General features: G+C 33.9%; 1 protein-coding gene and 1 pseudogene across 1 annotated transcript; both read left to right on the top strand.

Moving 5' to 3' along the window:
• Window positions 1-81: 81 nt before the first annotated feature.
• On the top strand, window positions 82-7,845 carry LOC114742677 (uncharacterized). Its single transcript, XM_028930903.1, has 10 exons — window positions 82-314; window positions 758-1,079; window positions 2,310-2,426; window positions 3,063-3,145; window positions 4,081-4,544; window positions 5,351-5,526; window positions 5,669-5,754; window positions 6,601-6,734; window positions 6,866-7,159; window positions 7,309-7,845. Exons 1-10 carry the CDS (start codon window positions 211-213, stop codon window positions 7,482-7,484), a joined length of 1,956 nt encoding a protein of 651 aa, XP_028786736.1. The 5' UTR covers window positions 82-210; the 3' UTR covers window positions 7,485-7,845.
• An 8,441-nt stretch (window positions 7,846-16,286) lies between these two features.
• On the top strand, window positions 16,287-17,355 carry LOC114742681 (pentatricopeptide repeat-containing protein At2g42920, chloroplastic-like; annotated as a pseudogene).
• Window positions 17,356-17,511: the final 156 nt, after the last annotated feature.

Below are 17,511 nucleotides of genomic sequence, written 5' to 3'. Positions count from 1 at the left end.
TTCCTCCTTTGACGGTGACGGAGCGTTTGAGCGTTCTCCATTCATTCATCCCTGAGCTACCATTGGGCGACTGAAGAAGAAAGCAGGCGAAGCATATAGTAGCGGTGGAGCTGCTATACTCTGTGCTCTGCTTTTCTTCTGCTGCTCTTCTCAGTTCTCTCATCTAATCCATCAAACAAAAGGCTCTTTTCCGTTCGACGCATTGCCACGATGGCTTCTTCCGTGGAAGAGTTCATGAACAAAGATATTCATTCAGACGACCTCGCTATCACCCCCGTTGATCCTCCCCCAAGCCCTCAACACCATGAACATAGGTTTACATTTTCTTCCGTTTATTTCATCGTGCTATCACGCTGACTCCAATGCTTCTTGCTAATTTTATCCAACTGTTATTATAAAAAATGCCGAGCTTGTGACTCCTTGCAATGGAGGGGATCTTTTATTGGCATGAGGAAAAATGTTGTTTAGGGGCTTTAAAGATGGATTCGTTCATTTGGTTGTTTTTATGCGTTGGGAATATGCGTCATACGTGGAAGCTGAAACCGGATTGAGGGAATTAGAGATTTTTAAGTTTAGATAAGTTCACAATAATTGGGTAATTGGGATGTAAATTAAGAAACTTTATGTTAAAAATATAAAGCTAAGAATGCTAGTTATGTTATTATATACAGGAACTCCTCCCTTCTCTGTATCTTCACTTGTGATGAACTCGTGTTAAATAGCTTCATGCTGATACGGTGTTTCATACTTGGTATAGGGAAGCTGAGGAACCGGGGATTGGAGACACTGCTATAAAAGTTCATGGTCGGAAAAGGAAGTCCAAGGGGGTTCCTCACGATGATCGCATGGCCAAAGAAGAAAAGCTTGTCAAAAGAATCATTTTATCATTGACAAAGCCTTCCTATGTTCTAGGATTGTGTCCTCACAAATTGAGGTCAGAAAATCAGTATAGATTGCGGATTATATTGCAGAGACTCGTGAAACAGCAAAAATGGGGGGAAGCTAGTGGTGTACTTAGTGTGTATCTGCAGGCAACGGTTAAAGAAAAGTCACCTTTTGATAATCAGTTTAAGTTTTGGGTATGAATTTTTTTTTTTTTTCCTTTTTAAAGTTTTGATGTCTTTTATGTCTTTATTTTTGTTATAGGTTCAAGGGGAGTGGTTGTCTCCAGTTCTGCATGCATAGAATGTATTGGCTATGAAACCAGTTGTTTTGAATAAACTTATTTGTTCTGGTTTTCTGGCATTGTTGCAGTAACTTTAAAATTTGGGATTGGGAAATGGGATTCTTGGTTATGGGAAATTTCCTGGCCATTTTGGAAAATCCCTCGCGTAATCCTTCCCCCTGGAGAAGTGGGGAGAGAAGAGGAAAACAGATGGTTAAATTATTTTCCTTTCCTATGTTTAAATTAACTGCATAATAAACAAAAAAGATGAAATGTATAAGTCTGACGTATGTTTTCACACATTTATCTATTATTATATGCTCGAATATGATTTGATTTGTTGATACCTTAATATCTACTGGTTGATTTATCTCTCAAAATTAAAATTTCTAGATCTAGGAAGCTTAAATGTATACAATGTTTGGTATCCTGGGAGGCTTCTGAAGATTTTCAAGGGTTAGTGGAAAATCATCTGTCCTCCACCCGCTCCTTACAAAATACTCCCAAACAAGTCAGAGATTCCAAGGAAGCATTTCCTTCCTGACCCTTTCCTTCCATTATCCCCATCCAAACATGCTTATACCATTTTGGTGCAAACTTGATGTCTGGATGAAGAATTTTATATGCTATTGTAAGATGGACTTTTGTCAGCTGCCAATCTAAATCTCAACTGTTTTGAAGGAAGGATTTTTTCCCTTCATTTTTATCTGGAGACATTACTACCTAGACATGTTAATGTCTGGAGGAAGCTTTGTGTGGGAGGTTGAATATTTGAAGATATGTGTTAAGGCTTACTTAACCACTTAAGAATTTTTTTTTTTTAAACCATAATGTTAACAAATTTTTTATAATTTGTTTTGTTGATGGGGTGCAATTTATTCTAGAAATATGAGTTAACAAGATGAGATGAAAAATATAGTTCTAGACTCAGAAGTCTAGCTTGCTGAAAAACATACAATTTACATGTCACTTTCATATCCGGAAGTTTGTTAAAATGGTTGAAGCGGCTTAATCTGTTTGGTACACATTTAGTGCTCTCTTGATAATCATGCCACCTAGTACTATGCTGCTATTTATTTTTGTCTTGATAATCTGTTTTTGATTTAGATTCTCAATACCAGGTTTTATGTTGTTACATCTCTAGGTTTTACTTGAGTTTCTCAAACATGTTGAAAATAGTCGTATCAGTCCTACGAGAATCAAGAACATCTATGATGTTTGGATGAGGAAGAATGGATCGATGAAGTATTGGCCGGTAGAGGTATATTTCATATTACTTTTTCCTAAGTGCCGCAAAATGACCATCTTTTTGTTGAATGTTTCCAATGTTGCTGGATTCTAACTGATTTTGACTTGTTCTCAATGCCTTGGTGGTGTTAACAATTATTTTAACGAGCATATTATCATGGTAAAGCTATGGGGAATAATGGACTGGGGTAAGAGTAGTTGTAGGAAAGGCACAAATAAAGACCAAACAATATTATGAATCATTGGAGAGTATTGTCTTCTAGAGTGCACCTGCTTTCTTTCGGTGTATAGTTTATGTCCATTTATGTCCATTTATATCCAGATTGTTGCAATCCCATTCAGGAGGAGGAAACTTATCCTTTGGAGCCCATAATAGATAGGAAAGTTTCCATATTTGCTACCAATTCATTTCTTTAGATGAGGAGTAAGCTTTACAGAATAATAAAAAATGTTTCCTCAACTTTGATTTTGTGTATACTGGATGGAAATGTCTTTAGGCCTTTCATGGTCAAGTGAAAAAGAATAGATTATTTTTCTTCGTCCTTTATATTGATTGTCCAATTTGCCATGGAGCCATTGTGTTTGCATTCATGACGTTAGGATGTTTCCTGAGACTTCAGTTATTAACATAAAGTTACTTGTGGAGCAGAACAGATTTGCTGTTCATTTGGAGTTCATACTGTTTTTTATTATGCAAGGCAACATTGAGGAAGCATACCAGGCTGTGCTATGGTATGTATTTTGTTCTTTTGTGATTAATCCTTTTTTTGGTTAATGTGTGTTCATTTGCTTTTGCAAAGAAAGATGAGCAGCATCAATATGCCTAGTATTGTGTCGTAATTTAGTTGACTGAGTGTAAGCCATTCCTTTTTCTGCGAAGGTTTTATGACATTCTTTGAAACAGATTGTCCACAATACATATATTACGGTTTTAATAATTATCACTTTGTCTATTTTTTCTCACATTTATGACAAGTACTTATGGCCATGATAGGTACACTTAGTATAAATTGTTATTCCTAGTACCGCCAATGGATATATGTTGGTATTATACTCTCTGGTTTACAGTAAACAAGTTTCCTGGATTAGAGCTTTTCTGTTTTCTCCAACATAACTCTAATAATCATATTCTACAGCAAGTGATTGTGTGTGCCTAAAATGAATGGCTTTTAGTGAGGCATAGAAGGAAAGTAGGGGCATATTTCAGAAGCTTTGTTTAAAGGAAATTGGAGGAAGGCCTTTTAGCATGCTTTTCTTGATTAGAAGCTTTCAAAACCCAGATTTGTGCTCTTTTTCTGCTTGCTTGGCATATTATATACAGTCTGAACATACCATTGGGATGCTAGATTGGGAGGGTGAAATTTTAATTGGTAATAGCCCTTATATAAAACAAAAAACAAACAAGAATGCTGTTTGTTTATTACTCTGTGTTGTAGTTGGTCAAGTTTCTATGGCCAACAAAGGAAATTGGAAATTTTTCTTTTTTGAGCAACTTCATTACTGTATCTAAGTTGTTGCTGCTATCTGGTTAATGATATATTAATGTTTTAGAATTTAGATTTCTTTTTTGTATTGTCAATGCAAGTGCTTCTTTTATGATGTGTTTCTCTTGAAAATAGACCATGTAATTTTAACTTTTTGGCTATTCCTCTCATTTCTTCTTTTAGCCTCAAGCAAGAAAATGGGTCTGATCATGATTTTATGGCAAATATGATGATGGGTTTGGTATTCTATGAGTTGTGGTATTCCTGTATCCCGAAAGAGTTCCAATGGAGAGATTTAGACGAAATTGACTCCCCACGGACCTCATATATAGAGGGAGATGAATTCAGCAATCAACGCGGACAATCAGAGTGGCATAATACAGTTGAAACCCATATAGGAGAGGCTTTTTATAAATGTGACTCAAATTCATCTGTCTGTAATGATAAAAAAATATCTGTCGATGCTGGGGTTGACCAAGACATGAGTGCTCCTATGGAGATCAATGTTGACCATCAAAGAGAAAAACCTCTTTCAAATTTCCAGCCTCAAGGTTTTTACATGGATTCTGAAGAACATACAGAAAATGGAGACTCTGACTTTAATAACAGATTTCATATGCAAGATGCCTCTTCTTTATATGCTCTTGGTAAATTTTCAGTATATATTCTTCTCATCTATTTCTTTTGAGTTTTCCCTTTTTTTATTAGCTTGTTATGTTTTTCTTCCAAGACTTTCTTATAATTGTCTTGGGGGCCTTAAATTTGTTTGGTTAGGTCACTTTATGATGGTTTCCTCCAATGAAGAGGAAAACCTAAAGTTTCTAATGTGATGGGACAATTAAGAATCTTAAGGGCTAAAATGTACAGAATTCCATGAAATTCGAGTTATGTGCATATGACTCTTAATCTTCAAAACTTTACAATGGATCCTGTAATCTTTGAAATGTCTTTGATGAGAAACTTACCCAAAATTTGTATCTTGTGTTTAATCTGTTTCATTGTATGGGTGTGTTTCTTATGTTGGTTATAGGACTTTTTGTAACAAAAATTTATTTCCCCATTTTTGGCTGATAAAACTGTTGACCGGAGAACAAATCTATGTTTTGTTGGCAACGACAGCTACATGGGTTCAGTTGCACATATGTTCTTGTATTTGTGTCTTGATTTTCTCCCTAATATCTTCTGAGTGAAAACCATGCTTTCTTCTTATTTCTGCTTTTTTAATATGTGGGAACTTTTCTATACTTGAGACTTAGATGGCGATTTACGCCCCCTCCCTCCAAAGAAGGAGAAGATACAAATGGAAATTAGAGCCAAATATATTTTTTCTTTATTTTATTAACATCTGATCAGTCTCTTTCAATCACATATTACGCAGCATATTTAGGGTGAGTGTGGGTACCCTTTGGTTCACCTTTGATTGCATTACTAATGTTCTTTTACATTTACTTAGGGGGACTTGATTCGGAGTTGTTACCCTTGCATTTGCCTGACCACCACAGTTTGGAGAATTTCATTTTCATGCACAACAAACTGCTTAATGGCTATTTCAGAGATGCAGTGAAGTATTTACAGAGGGCTCTTGACTCAACCCCCTCTGCATTAGCAGCATTACTACCGTTGATACAGGTGCTAAGCATCCATGATCATATGCATACACGTTACATGAGTGTTCGTAATGTTCAAATTGTATATCCGGAGTTTCTGTATGTTGAAATGATTTTAGATGCCAGCATTCCTTTTTCATTTTAATATTTCTTTATTTTGCCAGCTTTTGCTGATTGGAGGTCAAGTTGATGAGGCACTAAATATACTTGAGAAGCAGTGCCGGACTTCTGACTCTGCTCTTCCATTTAGGTACATACCCCGTAGCTCATCGTATGCATAGGATGGGTGAATGTCATACCTCTATAGTTATTTCTTTGCCATGCTTAGTTTATTGATTAACCATGCATGACTAGAGTTATGGCCCACAGCAGACCTGGTTGTTTTTTTTTTTTTCCCCTTAGCACACTAAACTTGTGATAATGAGGCTGATGAGATGTATTATGGGTTTAGAGATTTGGACGTTTCTCTAATGTCATAGTGAAAGTGGTGATAGGGTTTTTTCTTCTTGCATGCTGTCCATGACTTTTCCTACATGCTAGTTATATGGTTGTTGAGAATACATACCTTGTACGCCTCCAGAATAGTTAAATTCAGTGAGCACTATGTGAATGGGATTTTTCTGGTTATTTCTCCATCGCCTCCCTCCACCTCCTTTACATTTCCCCAGTGTCCTGTTCTACGCAGGGAATATTTTTCCCCAGGCCTTCCCCTAGTATCTGGTAAGATGCCAAGGGGCAATAAGTGAGACAGTTGCGGACGAACACTAGCAATCATGCTAGCTGAAGTTATGCCTTTACTCCTGTGAAATGCATACTTGCACAACTTGAATCATTTAGTTTGCTTTATGTTCTTTGATATCTTAATGGCAAGGAATACAAATATGCTGAATGAAACCTAGGACCTAAAATATAACTTAGAACAGTTAAAAATTATTGATTGGGATATTTTTATTGGTTTGAATAAAATTATTTTTCTGATATATCTTTTTAGTTCTCATATTGTTGATAGAATGATAGTTTTTGACACAAGCAGATTGTGATACTCTTAAGTTGTTTCCCTTCATTTTTCCAATGTCACTAATTTATACACTCTTAGATTGAAGGCTATCCTCCTGGAGCGGTTGAAACCAAACAATTCTCTCTTACTTGCAAGCTGTTTTGAGGATACATTAAAGAAGGACCGGACATGTTGTGAATCATTAGCAAAGCTTGTAAAGCTGCATCTAAACGGTACTTTGCTTTTATAAATCATCACACTGACCCTTCCGTTATGATTCAGAAACCACCATAATTTCTGATTTCATCCTGCCCTCTTTGCTCTGTGTGTGTATTATATTCAGATTTCTCTTGATATATTGCAGGGCATTATAATGTTGAGTCTCTAGTAGAAATGATTGCTTCACACTTGGATGCTACAGATGCAGAACACTACACATGGAAGGTGTTTGCTTCTTGTTTCCTTATATTATTTAGCTATGAGGAAGATTGCATGTCTACATGCGTAAATGATAGTGAAGATGAGCTCAGAAAACACGTTAGATCTTTCCCAAGCGGCATCCCAAAAGTATTTACAGAGAAGCCTTGGAAGGTGCGGAGTAGGTGGTGGAAAAGACGACATTTTGGATCAAAGAATTGTAAATCAGAAATTCAAGCTGGTATATATCTTCTAATGCCTTTAAATCACTACTTCTCTTTTTAATAAATTGGGGTTTCTATTCAGTTAATTATACAACGTAACATATCAGCGATTAATTGCTTGTACAAGACATGCTAATTTATTGTCTTCAATGTTATTCTGGTGCAGGTGATTTGCAGTTATTGACATACAAAGCTGCTTGTGCATCGTACATATATGGAAGAGAGTTCCCTTATGTTGTGAAGGCTCATTCTCATTTAGAAGAACAAAATGAGAAGGATTTATTGAGCCTTTTGGATAATCACAGATACAGCTCATATGGATTTTATAAAAATTTGACATAAAGGTACATAGTAACACAATTTAACTAAAAGCAATTAACAACAGTCTGGCATGTGAATCTGAGAAGAAAGCAGTAGAATAACATACACGAACAAGCAATCAAAGGACATGGACCTTGAACCTGAAAGTTTGTACTTCGATAGATACCAAGCATTGATGTATTGGGGGCTAACAGTGCTACCACAACAAAGTTTCAAGGGCTCACGGTGCTAATAGAGAAAATTTAGATGATTTAATCAAGAGTACAAATACATAAAAAGCAAATTAAAAATTAAAAGAAAGTATATGTGCTTGTAAAATGGTTTTTCCTTGTAAGAACATATTCTCCTTTAGTGCGTTGAGTTTATTACTAATTTTTGGTGATGTTCTGATCTCCAAGCTGCGCAAATTATTAACGGTTTTTAGAGTCATGCAAAACGTCTATGTTCGGCAGCTTTTGTAATCTTCGACTCATTCAATGTGTTTTATCTGGTTCTAAATCAGAAGTGCTGCAAACTTACATCACTTTCCTTTTACATACCATCTCGAGTCCTAAATATAAAAATTAATTTGTAACATAAATTACACTATAAACTAATTTTTATATTTAGGAGAGGAGATGGTATGGTTATTTGTCTTTGCATCCTATGCACTTCTCTGGAGTCAGCTTGAACGCAGTCAATGGAACGTAGAGATGAAAGCATACGAACCAAACAATTCGATTGGCTACTTTATATGATGCTAAAAAGAACAGAAAAGATGGAAGAAATAACTGAAGTCAGATGTTCTGTAGTTCATTGATCCTCTCCCTAGTCTCATACAAGCTATCGATAGAAAAAAATTGCCCCCCATTAAGCCGTTAGCCTTTCTGCATAGTAAATTAAATTATTCTCACGTAGTTTTTATAGGGTCAGGTTTTCATACCTTAATGGCATTTGATTTATGTATTCATTAAGTTGATAATTTTGTGTTTTTGTCAACAATCGTGTCCTGTTCTTAATGCTCTTGAAGGTTTGTTGACAAATAGTCAAGTTTGTCAGTAAGTTCTCTGTTTTGCTCTATTATTCTTTTTTTTTTTTTTTTTAACAAAGCAAGTAACTGCCAAAACTTCAGTCTTTATCAACAGTTGGTCTAGTTGTGAACAAATACTATTTTGGATTTTAATGTAAGACACAATTAACTAATTTAAGAAGATTAAAAAAACTACATAAATTATTTTAAAACATTTATATTTATCATTTTTTTTAAAACAAATTTGCTTAACTTATAAATTAATATATAATTTAATAACATACATAAGTATTTTAAAGAAATTATGTAATATAGTCTATAATTAAATAATTTATTTAACTTCTTTAATCTCTTTAAATTAGTTAACTGAGTCTTATATTAAGAAGTAAATGTAGTATTTACTTTTTTCCACAGCCGCATTAATGTCCTCAAACATATTGAAAACTTTTTGATTTCTAATAGCAAATTTATATTTTCTAATCTGGCTACTTTAAAAAAAAAAAATTCACCATCATTTCTAACATGAATATACCTTAAGGTATACTCTCAAACACTAAATTCTTCTCATTCCTCATTTGTTCCTTTGTCTAAACTGTTGACAAGCTTCTTTCTACAAACCTATCAGACGCACTTATCACGGTTGGTGAATGGATACTTTTCTCTTAGCAACGGCCATTTTCTTGTGTGCAAGGGCTAGGTGATTTTCTTCTACAAATGGACTTCATTGAATGATTCTAACAACCTCTCTAAGCTATGCATTAACTAATTTTACTTAAGATGATCAATCTTAATCTGTCATTTCTACTCTAAGCTACCTCTACGCAGAGTTTTGCTTCTACATGATGTCAGTGAAACAGATCATATTTCAGGTGCAAAATTCGTTTAGGGCTGAGGAATACATATAAAAAGGTTAAGGGAGGTCCCAACAGACATATCACTTACAGATTTCTGGGGCTCCATCTGTCCCTCTTTTGAAAGTGAGAAAAGTGAATGGTGATCGATCCTTTTCCAAACCAGCAAAGACTGCCAAACGGAAGTTTAATTAATCTGAGTATTTGACACTGACACGCCATTTCCAACATAAAGTACTGCAAAAAGTAACAAAGGCCTTGACTATACACCCCCCCTTGTCCAAAGAACCTCACGTGGTGACTCTCCCAGTCCCACTTGAGTATTGATATGTATGGGGTACAATGAATGTTCTTTTCATCATATTCAAGGGCCAACCTTTTTCTTTTTGGATGAAACTTGGGAATGTAGATTTTTTAGGGGTGTTTGGATAAAATCAAACTATAGTTTGGAAAACAGCTTCTAGAAAAAAAAAAGTTATTTTTGAGAATAGGAACAATATATTTTATAAAAAAGTGATTCTATAAAGTAAGAGTATTTGAATAGTTGTTATCAAAAGCACTTTTTATTTGTACAAATTACTAAAAAGGATACAAGTTAATATCATAATTACCTAAAAATAGATTTTATAATATATTTCAATTTGAAATAATAAATTTGTTAATAATATATTTTTTGCCAACATAATAAATAATGTATAAGAAAATGTAATTAATAAATAATTAATATATAATGTCTGAAGGAGTGAAGATGGAATGAAAAGAATGAAAAGAAGGAAGCTTGTAATTGAATGTGGGAATGTTTTTGTCATATACAGTTGGATGTCCTTTGACAGTCATAATAATGACACCAACGCCCCCAAATTCGCGCCAAGAAACAAAATGAATCTGTTTATTTTAAAATTATAATTTTGGCCTAAACCATGGTTTGCTCATTTTGACATATGTTTGGCAAATATCTGGCCCAAACTATGGTTTGGGTCTAAAAAGCACCTTTTCAGATTTTGCCAAACACCCCCTAAGCCTAGTTTTGCCACCTTGGTATTATTGTCAGATGGTGCGTGGTCCCCAACGAATCCATCGTTTAGCTTAGGTCAAAAGCCAACCGTTCATGCTGAGATTATGAGATTTGCCAATATATCTTTTAGCCAACCATTTAGGTGTATGTAGATATCATATGCGGTAAACTTTATGCCACACTATCACATAAAAGAATTCGCTTTAGTTGAATCATAATGGTAATACCTATAGTTGAAGATGGTGGAGAGAGCACTGAATTTTTCTTCATTAAAAACTAGTAATGGCGGCTGATATGGGACATAAAGAGATTGATGACAGATGGATGCCGCAGTTTTCGGCGAAGACTTCTATTTTTTAAAAGAAATCAACTTTAGTTTTTGATTTGGGAATCTTATGAAAAGCACTTCGTTGCATAAAAAGCAAAGTTCCATGCATATGCTAAAGTGCAGAATAAAAAAAATCAGTGGGTGCTTCTATATATACCTAGCAATTCTGTCCAGAGACTCCCCACACCATTTACATACTCAAGTCTTATTATGGTGTGAGCTGCAGGAAATGGAGGCTCATGACTATTTCCCTGTGCCTTGTCATTGTTTCTCCTCCAATCTCCCACGATCTCTTTCATTCTGCAACAGTCATGGACAGAAATCACAGCATGCATTTATCAAAAATGCCAAACAAGTGGTGAAGAAGATCACAGGAAGGCATCAGTTGCTTGGAACACAAGATTTGCCTACCCGTCTCAGCCCGGAGGCCCAGATCCTCACCATCACTTATCTCCCTCTAGAAGTACTTGAAAAAAGAAGAAAAGAAAGATAAACAAGCTTTAATTCTTGCTCACGAGGACAAGAAAAAGGCCCACACAAACTTAAAGTTGTGCGCTATTGATGTTTGTGCCATTATATTCCAGAAACAGGTGATCTGAATAAGAAGTGAAACCCGTGAGTCTTAGCCTGTTTCGTCCTTTTTCTTGTATTTCAAATAATTTGAGAGGGAGATTTGTGATGGTGAGGATCTGGGCCTTCTTATGTTCCAAGCAACTAATGCTTTTGTGTGATCTCCTTCATCACTTGTTTGGCATTTTTGATAAATGCATGCTGTGATTTGTGTCCATGACTGTTGCAGAATGAAAGAGATCTTCGGAGATTGATGGAGAAACAAGGACAAGGCACAGGAAATCATACCTCTTCTGACGGCGTGCGTGTGAGAGTGACGATCTGGTTTGTGATCAGGGAACTAGTTTTATCTTATTATGAATTATCAGTTATGTTTGGAAGTCTATATTTAATTGCTTGATGATTAATGCGCTTTCCATTTCCTATATATCATTTTCAATCACATCCCCAGTTTCCGACGAGCGTTTGGTTTAGCTTTAAAAAGGTATTTTTGCGCCTTATAAGACAAAATTGATCCCCTCATACGTCCATCTTGTACAGCTCAAAATCATTTAGAATAAGATAATTCAAACAGACATCTAGTAATTGGTAAGAGAGCTCCCCTGATCCAATGGTGGCCACTCACTCTTATTTGCAATATTCCATGCTAGAATAGAAGTGCAAGAATATTTTATCCTTACTTTAACTATTAATACAGTTCTGAAAGGCTTTTTTTCACCCAATGTTGAGTTTTTTTTTTTTTTCAAAGGTATAATAACATGTTGCCAAAGAAAAGGATAATATCATACTGATTTTAAAACTTTCATATATTATGTTACTCCACAATTTTTATTAGGATCTAGTTTATCTAAATTTACTTTTTGGGCAAAAATTATACTTTAACCCATAACATGTATAGTATAACTGGTTAGAACAACGGTAAAATGCATGCGAGTTATTATTCAATTATTCTTTTTTTTAATACAATATTATTCAATTATTCTAAATGTGACACATCATCACAAATGAGTATAATAGATTATACTGCTTTGGTATTTAATCTAAGACTTACTTAGATGGTTAGTGGTGGTTCTATATATAAGATCTATTTTACATATTTATCAATTTTTTTCTAAATTAACCCATTGATATTCTCTCAGTAGTAATCAAATAGGAGAAGGAGAGAGAGATGAAATTAAGGAAGATGCCTATGGTGTTTTTTTAAAAAAAAACATATTATATTAACTAATTTAACTAATATTTTTAATTTACTCAAATTAGTTAATTAAGTTTTATATTAAGAATTGGATGAGTATATGTATATCTTTTTCGAACCAATACTGAAAAAAAGTAAATAAAAGAAGAAAAATATATGCAAGACGACCCCAAAATTAGTTGGCATAGCGGAAAAAATGGGCCCCCAACAGGTGAGCCCAGTTTAGTTTGAAGTTCAAACTGTGCAAATGGAAGCTTGTAATCTTCGACTGGCTACTTGTATTTGGATCATCTAATGGCTTTTGCTTTAAATGCCCTTCATTAAATTTGGAATTCAAAAAACTACGCGAGAGATGCTAAAGAAGACATTGAGAATAATTTAATCTAGTATGCAGAAAGGTTACCGATGTAATCAGGAGCAATTTTTTTATTTATTTCCTGAAAAAAAAAAAGATTATTAATGATTTCTTAATGTAAGAGCTAAATAACTATTTTATAGATATTAACAAAATTAATTAAATTAGTCATTTATGATATCATTTTTAATTATATACATCATAATTCCTTTATTATGTGCAATTAATAGAAATATTTTGAAAAATATTATAAATTTAAGATATGAAATAGATTGAGATTTTATATTTGATATCAAAGTAAACTCCTTGTCTCTTATATTTAGTTCGGAAAGTCATATATGAGAGGATGAATAAACTACAAAAGATTGCCTTCAGTTATTAAGATGTGTTTGGATTAACAATAATAAAATAACTTAAATTATAATAAACGTTAATTAGTGTTGTAAATTGGCTTTTAATCAAAAGATTAATTTAACAAATTTAAACTTATTAATAAAAAAAATTTTAGATGTAAAATGATTGAAAATAACATAAATTTTATGAATAATACATAGTTATATTTTTTTACATTATTATCAGGTATTCAGCGCTTTTGATAGTATATAATGTGATAATTTTAAGCGAAATATTAAAATTAGAGTTAATTATTAATTGAAAAAATTGAAATACTAAAATATTTAATGAATAAATATGAATATAAATTAAAAATCTTGTTGAAGTGAATCTCCTAAGCTTGGGAATTCCACACATGACTAGTGAGTTGCTTACACGAGAGAGGAGATAAATCACGATTGGTAAAAATTCTAGAACAGCGTCAAATGCCCTTCACGGCCATTCCCATTCAGATTATACTATGTAATTTGGAAAAAAAAAAAATTTCAGGTCATCCGGTGAATTTTTCTTCGTTCAACTTTCATTTTGTCAGACGATCTTTTGAAAGTAGCTCGTATATTTTTTCTATCCAAGCCATGAGATGGATAGTATTTAAATTTTTTTGAAAATCATACTTTTCCTGATATTAAAATTTATCGACATTTAGAGAGAGAGAGTATTGTTTGGGCTTTTTTATAAGGAAAAAAATTTCACATTTTGATTATTTGAATACATTAATTTTTGTAATATTTAATAATTTGACATTTGATATAATTATAATTTATACATTTTTATTCATTAAATATATGACTAAATGCTCAAAACCCTCTGAACTTTGAATTACCTGCATATAACTTCCTCAAACTTTACAATTTTAAATTAGGGATCCTAAAGTTTCATGTTCTAATTTTCAACTCCCATGCGATTAAAAATTTAGATTACCCATTAAAGTTTAACAGTTTTTGTGACGAAAGAATTTGTTATATTTTTAATTATATATCAAGACAATTTATAGCTCCATGTCCTAATGTTGCTAGCTAGTTGAAGCATAATATATTTTGGTGGTGATGTCCTCCAATGTAAGTGAATTTCAAGAAGATGATGCATTTTGATGAACTTGCAATTTGCAGTGAAAGCAATACAGGGAGAGAAAGATGATAGATCAAATGTCTTAAGATAATTCCCCAGTTCATGTCCTACACAACACATGCCGTTTAAATTATTTTAGTTTTACCAATGGAGATTAGGTCAAACGAAAAGGGTTAATCTTTTACAACATATCGAGTCAAGGTTCGAATCTCATGTACTCAGATTTAGTGCCTAATTGTTATGATTGGGCCTGGTAGTATTGCAGATCAAGCAGCCCAAGAGAGTGAAGGTCTAGGAGATACAAGCCTGAATAGGGAAAGCTCTGCACATGTGCCCCATAGAGGAAATCAGATTCGCAGGACCACCGGATGGGAGAAAGAGGAATAAAAACTGTTAGACGCAGGGAGGAAGGGGCAAGCAAGCTTTTGGAATATCTCCTCTCTAATTATTCTCTTCTCTTTGACAAATTCTCTGCTACTTTCTGTTATTTCATATTCTCTTGCATTTTCCTCCAAAACAAAAAAAAAGATTCTCTTGTATTTGCATTTCCAATTCCAATGTTTCCATCTGCTTATGGGATTAAGGATTCTTTGTAAATGTTGTGTCATCTTTGATTCTGGAATAATACAGAGATAGATTACATATTCTATATTTGATTTATCTTACTAACAGTATCTCAAAAAGGATTATATTGCCTCTCTAGTGAGAGAATACCTATTACTTAGCCCAAAGAAAAAAAAACTTAGCTTTTCAGTACGGCAAATCACAAAGGTTTAGGTTTGGCAGCTATTGGACGATGTGTTTTATCCTTTTGATGCGGGACAACACTCTTGATCTGAGACAAATCTTTTTAGAGACAATTCATGATTGGGCCTGGTAGTATGCAGAAAGGTTAGCGATTTAATCAGGAGCAATTTTTTTATTTATTTCCTGAAAAAATGTTATTGATGATTTCTTAATGTAAAAGCTAAATAACTAATTTATAGATATTAACAAAATTAATTAAATTAGTCATTTATGATATCATTTTTAATTATGTGTATTATAATTCCTTTATTATGTGTAATTAATAAGGATATTTTAAAACAAATTATAAAATTAAGAGATGAAACAGATTGACATTTTATATTTGATATCAAAGGAAACTCTTTGTCTCTTATATTTAGTTTGAAAAGTCATATTTGAGTTTAAAATGAGGATGAATAAACTACAAAAGATTGCCTTCAATTATTAAGATATCTTTGGATTAACAGTAAAAAAAAAAAACAACTTTTATTTCATTTGACTATAGTAAGCTTAAATTATGACAAAACATCCATGCTCAAATTTTGCATGCATTATAAAACTATGACAAAATTATTTATAATTCACAGCCTGTGCAACGCACGAGAGAGTTTTAGTCTACTGTTTTTAAAAACAAGAAAGTAAAAATTTGTTTTGAAAAACTAAGAACAGAAAACAACTTTTAGATGTTTTTAAATTTTTTGTACTAAACTCCCTAATTTCTTGTTTCAAAAAATAGGGCGGCTTGAAGATTTGTCCTCCAGTGTTCATGGCCCATTCTCTACTCTCAGTGCTCGTCCTCACTTCATCGATGTCTCCAGCACGCTCGTTTCCTTACTCCTCTCTCCCTCATTGCTGCTTCCTCACTCCCCCAACATTTCTAGTCCACAGTCTCTGCTTCCTCCCTTTTCAATCCTCAATAAGTGAGTCCTCAATCTATACTCTCTCTCCCTAACTGATTAATTTAGTCAATTTTTCAACTAAAATTTAATTTGTACCATTTAGTGGGTTTTCATGTATACGATTTAGTGGGCAAGGGCAACGGCTTTGGTGGTTCCATTTGATAGAGCTACGAAGTTATACGAACAAGAGAGCTTGTCTTTAGTTTAAGTTCAATTTAGGTATGGTACCATGCTTCTTCCGCAATGTTGAAAACTTCCTTTAATGTTGCTCTTCTCTGTCTTGCTGTTTTTATGAATGATAGTTTGATGTGCCTTGTTGTTTTATCTAACTAGTATATCATTCATTTCGTTGAAATGTTGTCCTCAGAGACTCAACTTGAGTGTCGGTTTTTCTTACATGCTCAAATGGGTCTTGGACATGAAGGGGCTCATCTTCATGGGAGAGAGTTTTGAAATTGGGTCTTGAAAATGATGGATTTATTCGTAGTTGACTGGTACATATGTATGTGAATAATGGGCTCTTGAGTGAAGCGAGGAGAGTGTTTGATGGTCTCTTTGAATTTGGTGTTATAATTTGGAACTCATTGATCATAGGTCTTTCTAAATGCTAGGAAATTGAAGAGGCCAAGAACCTGTTTGATGAAATGCTTACAAGAGCTTCTGTCACATGGAATTCTATGATTAGCGAGTCTGTAAGAAACAGGAAACTAATAGAGGCATTATTAGAGCTTTTTCACAGGATGCAGGAAGAAGGGGTTGAGCCTAGTGAGTTTATAATAGTAAGCTTGTTGAATGCTTGTACTCATGGGCTTACTTCAACAAGGAAAATGGATTCATGCGTGATTGCATGAGAATGACTTTGAGTTTAACGTTATTGTTGTGACAGCAATAATTGACATATATTGCTAATGTGGATCTATTGAAAATGCTCTCTCCAAGTGTTTGAGGAGTGTCCTAGGAAAGGATCATCATGTTGGCAGGAACTCCATTATTATAGGGCTAGCCATGAATGGTCTTGAAAGAGAAGCAGTTGAGTTCTTCTCTGAACTTGAATCTTCTTTAAGTTTAAAGCCAGATTACGTAAGTTTGATTGATGTGTTTGACAACTTGTAAACATCTAGGCAAAGTTGATAAAGCTCAGGACTATTTAATGATGGACAAATATGAGATCAAACCATCATTTAAACATTATGCTTGCATGATTGAAGTGCTAGGCCAAGCTGGACTGCTGGAAGAGGCAGAAGAATATCTGTTTTATGATTTTGGGTTTGGCAGCTATTGGCAGATGTGTTTTATCCTTTTGATGGGAGACAGCGCTTTCGACCACCCTTTGACACGGATCCTTCTAAAGACGGACCTGGTTTTCCTCCTTTTCTTTTACGGTCCGCTCCCATCCTCCACCCTCAAAACTACACCATTTTGAGGTAAAAGGGGAATGCTGGCACCTTTTTTCTTTTTCCCCCTCAAAATAACATCTAACAGTCTAAAATATTATTCTGAAAGTATCTAATATCTTAAAATAATCTTTACTACACTTAATGTAATAAGATAATTTTTGGAACCGTTAAACTATATTTTT

The sequence above is a fragment of the Neltuma alba genome, unplaced genomic scaffold (genome assembly GCF_004799145.2).
Source record: "Neltuma alba isolate B1F8T4 unplaced genomic scaffold, ASM479914v2 tig00003855_pilon, whole genome shotgun sequence".
Classification (NCBI taxonomy): domain Eukaryota; kingdom Viridiplantae; phylum Streptophyta; class Magnoliopsida; order Fabales; family Fabaceae; genus Neltuma; species Neltuma alba.
The sequence above is the reverse complement of the archived record's forward strand: the minus strand, read 5'-3'. Positions and strand labels throughout refer to the sequence as shown.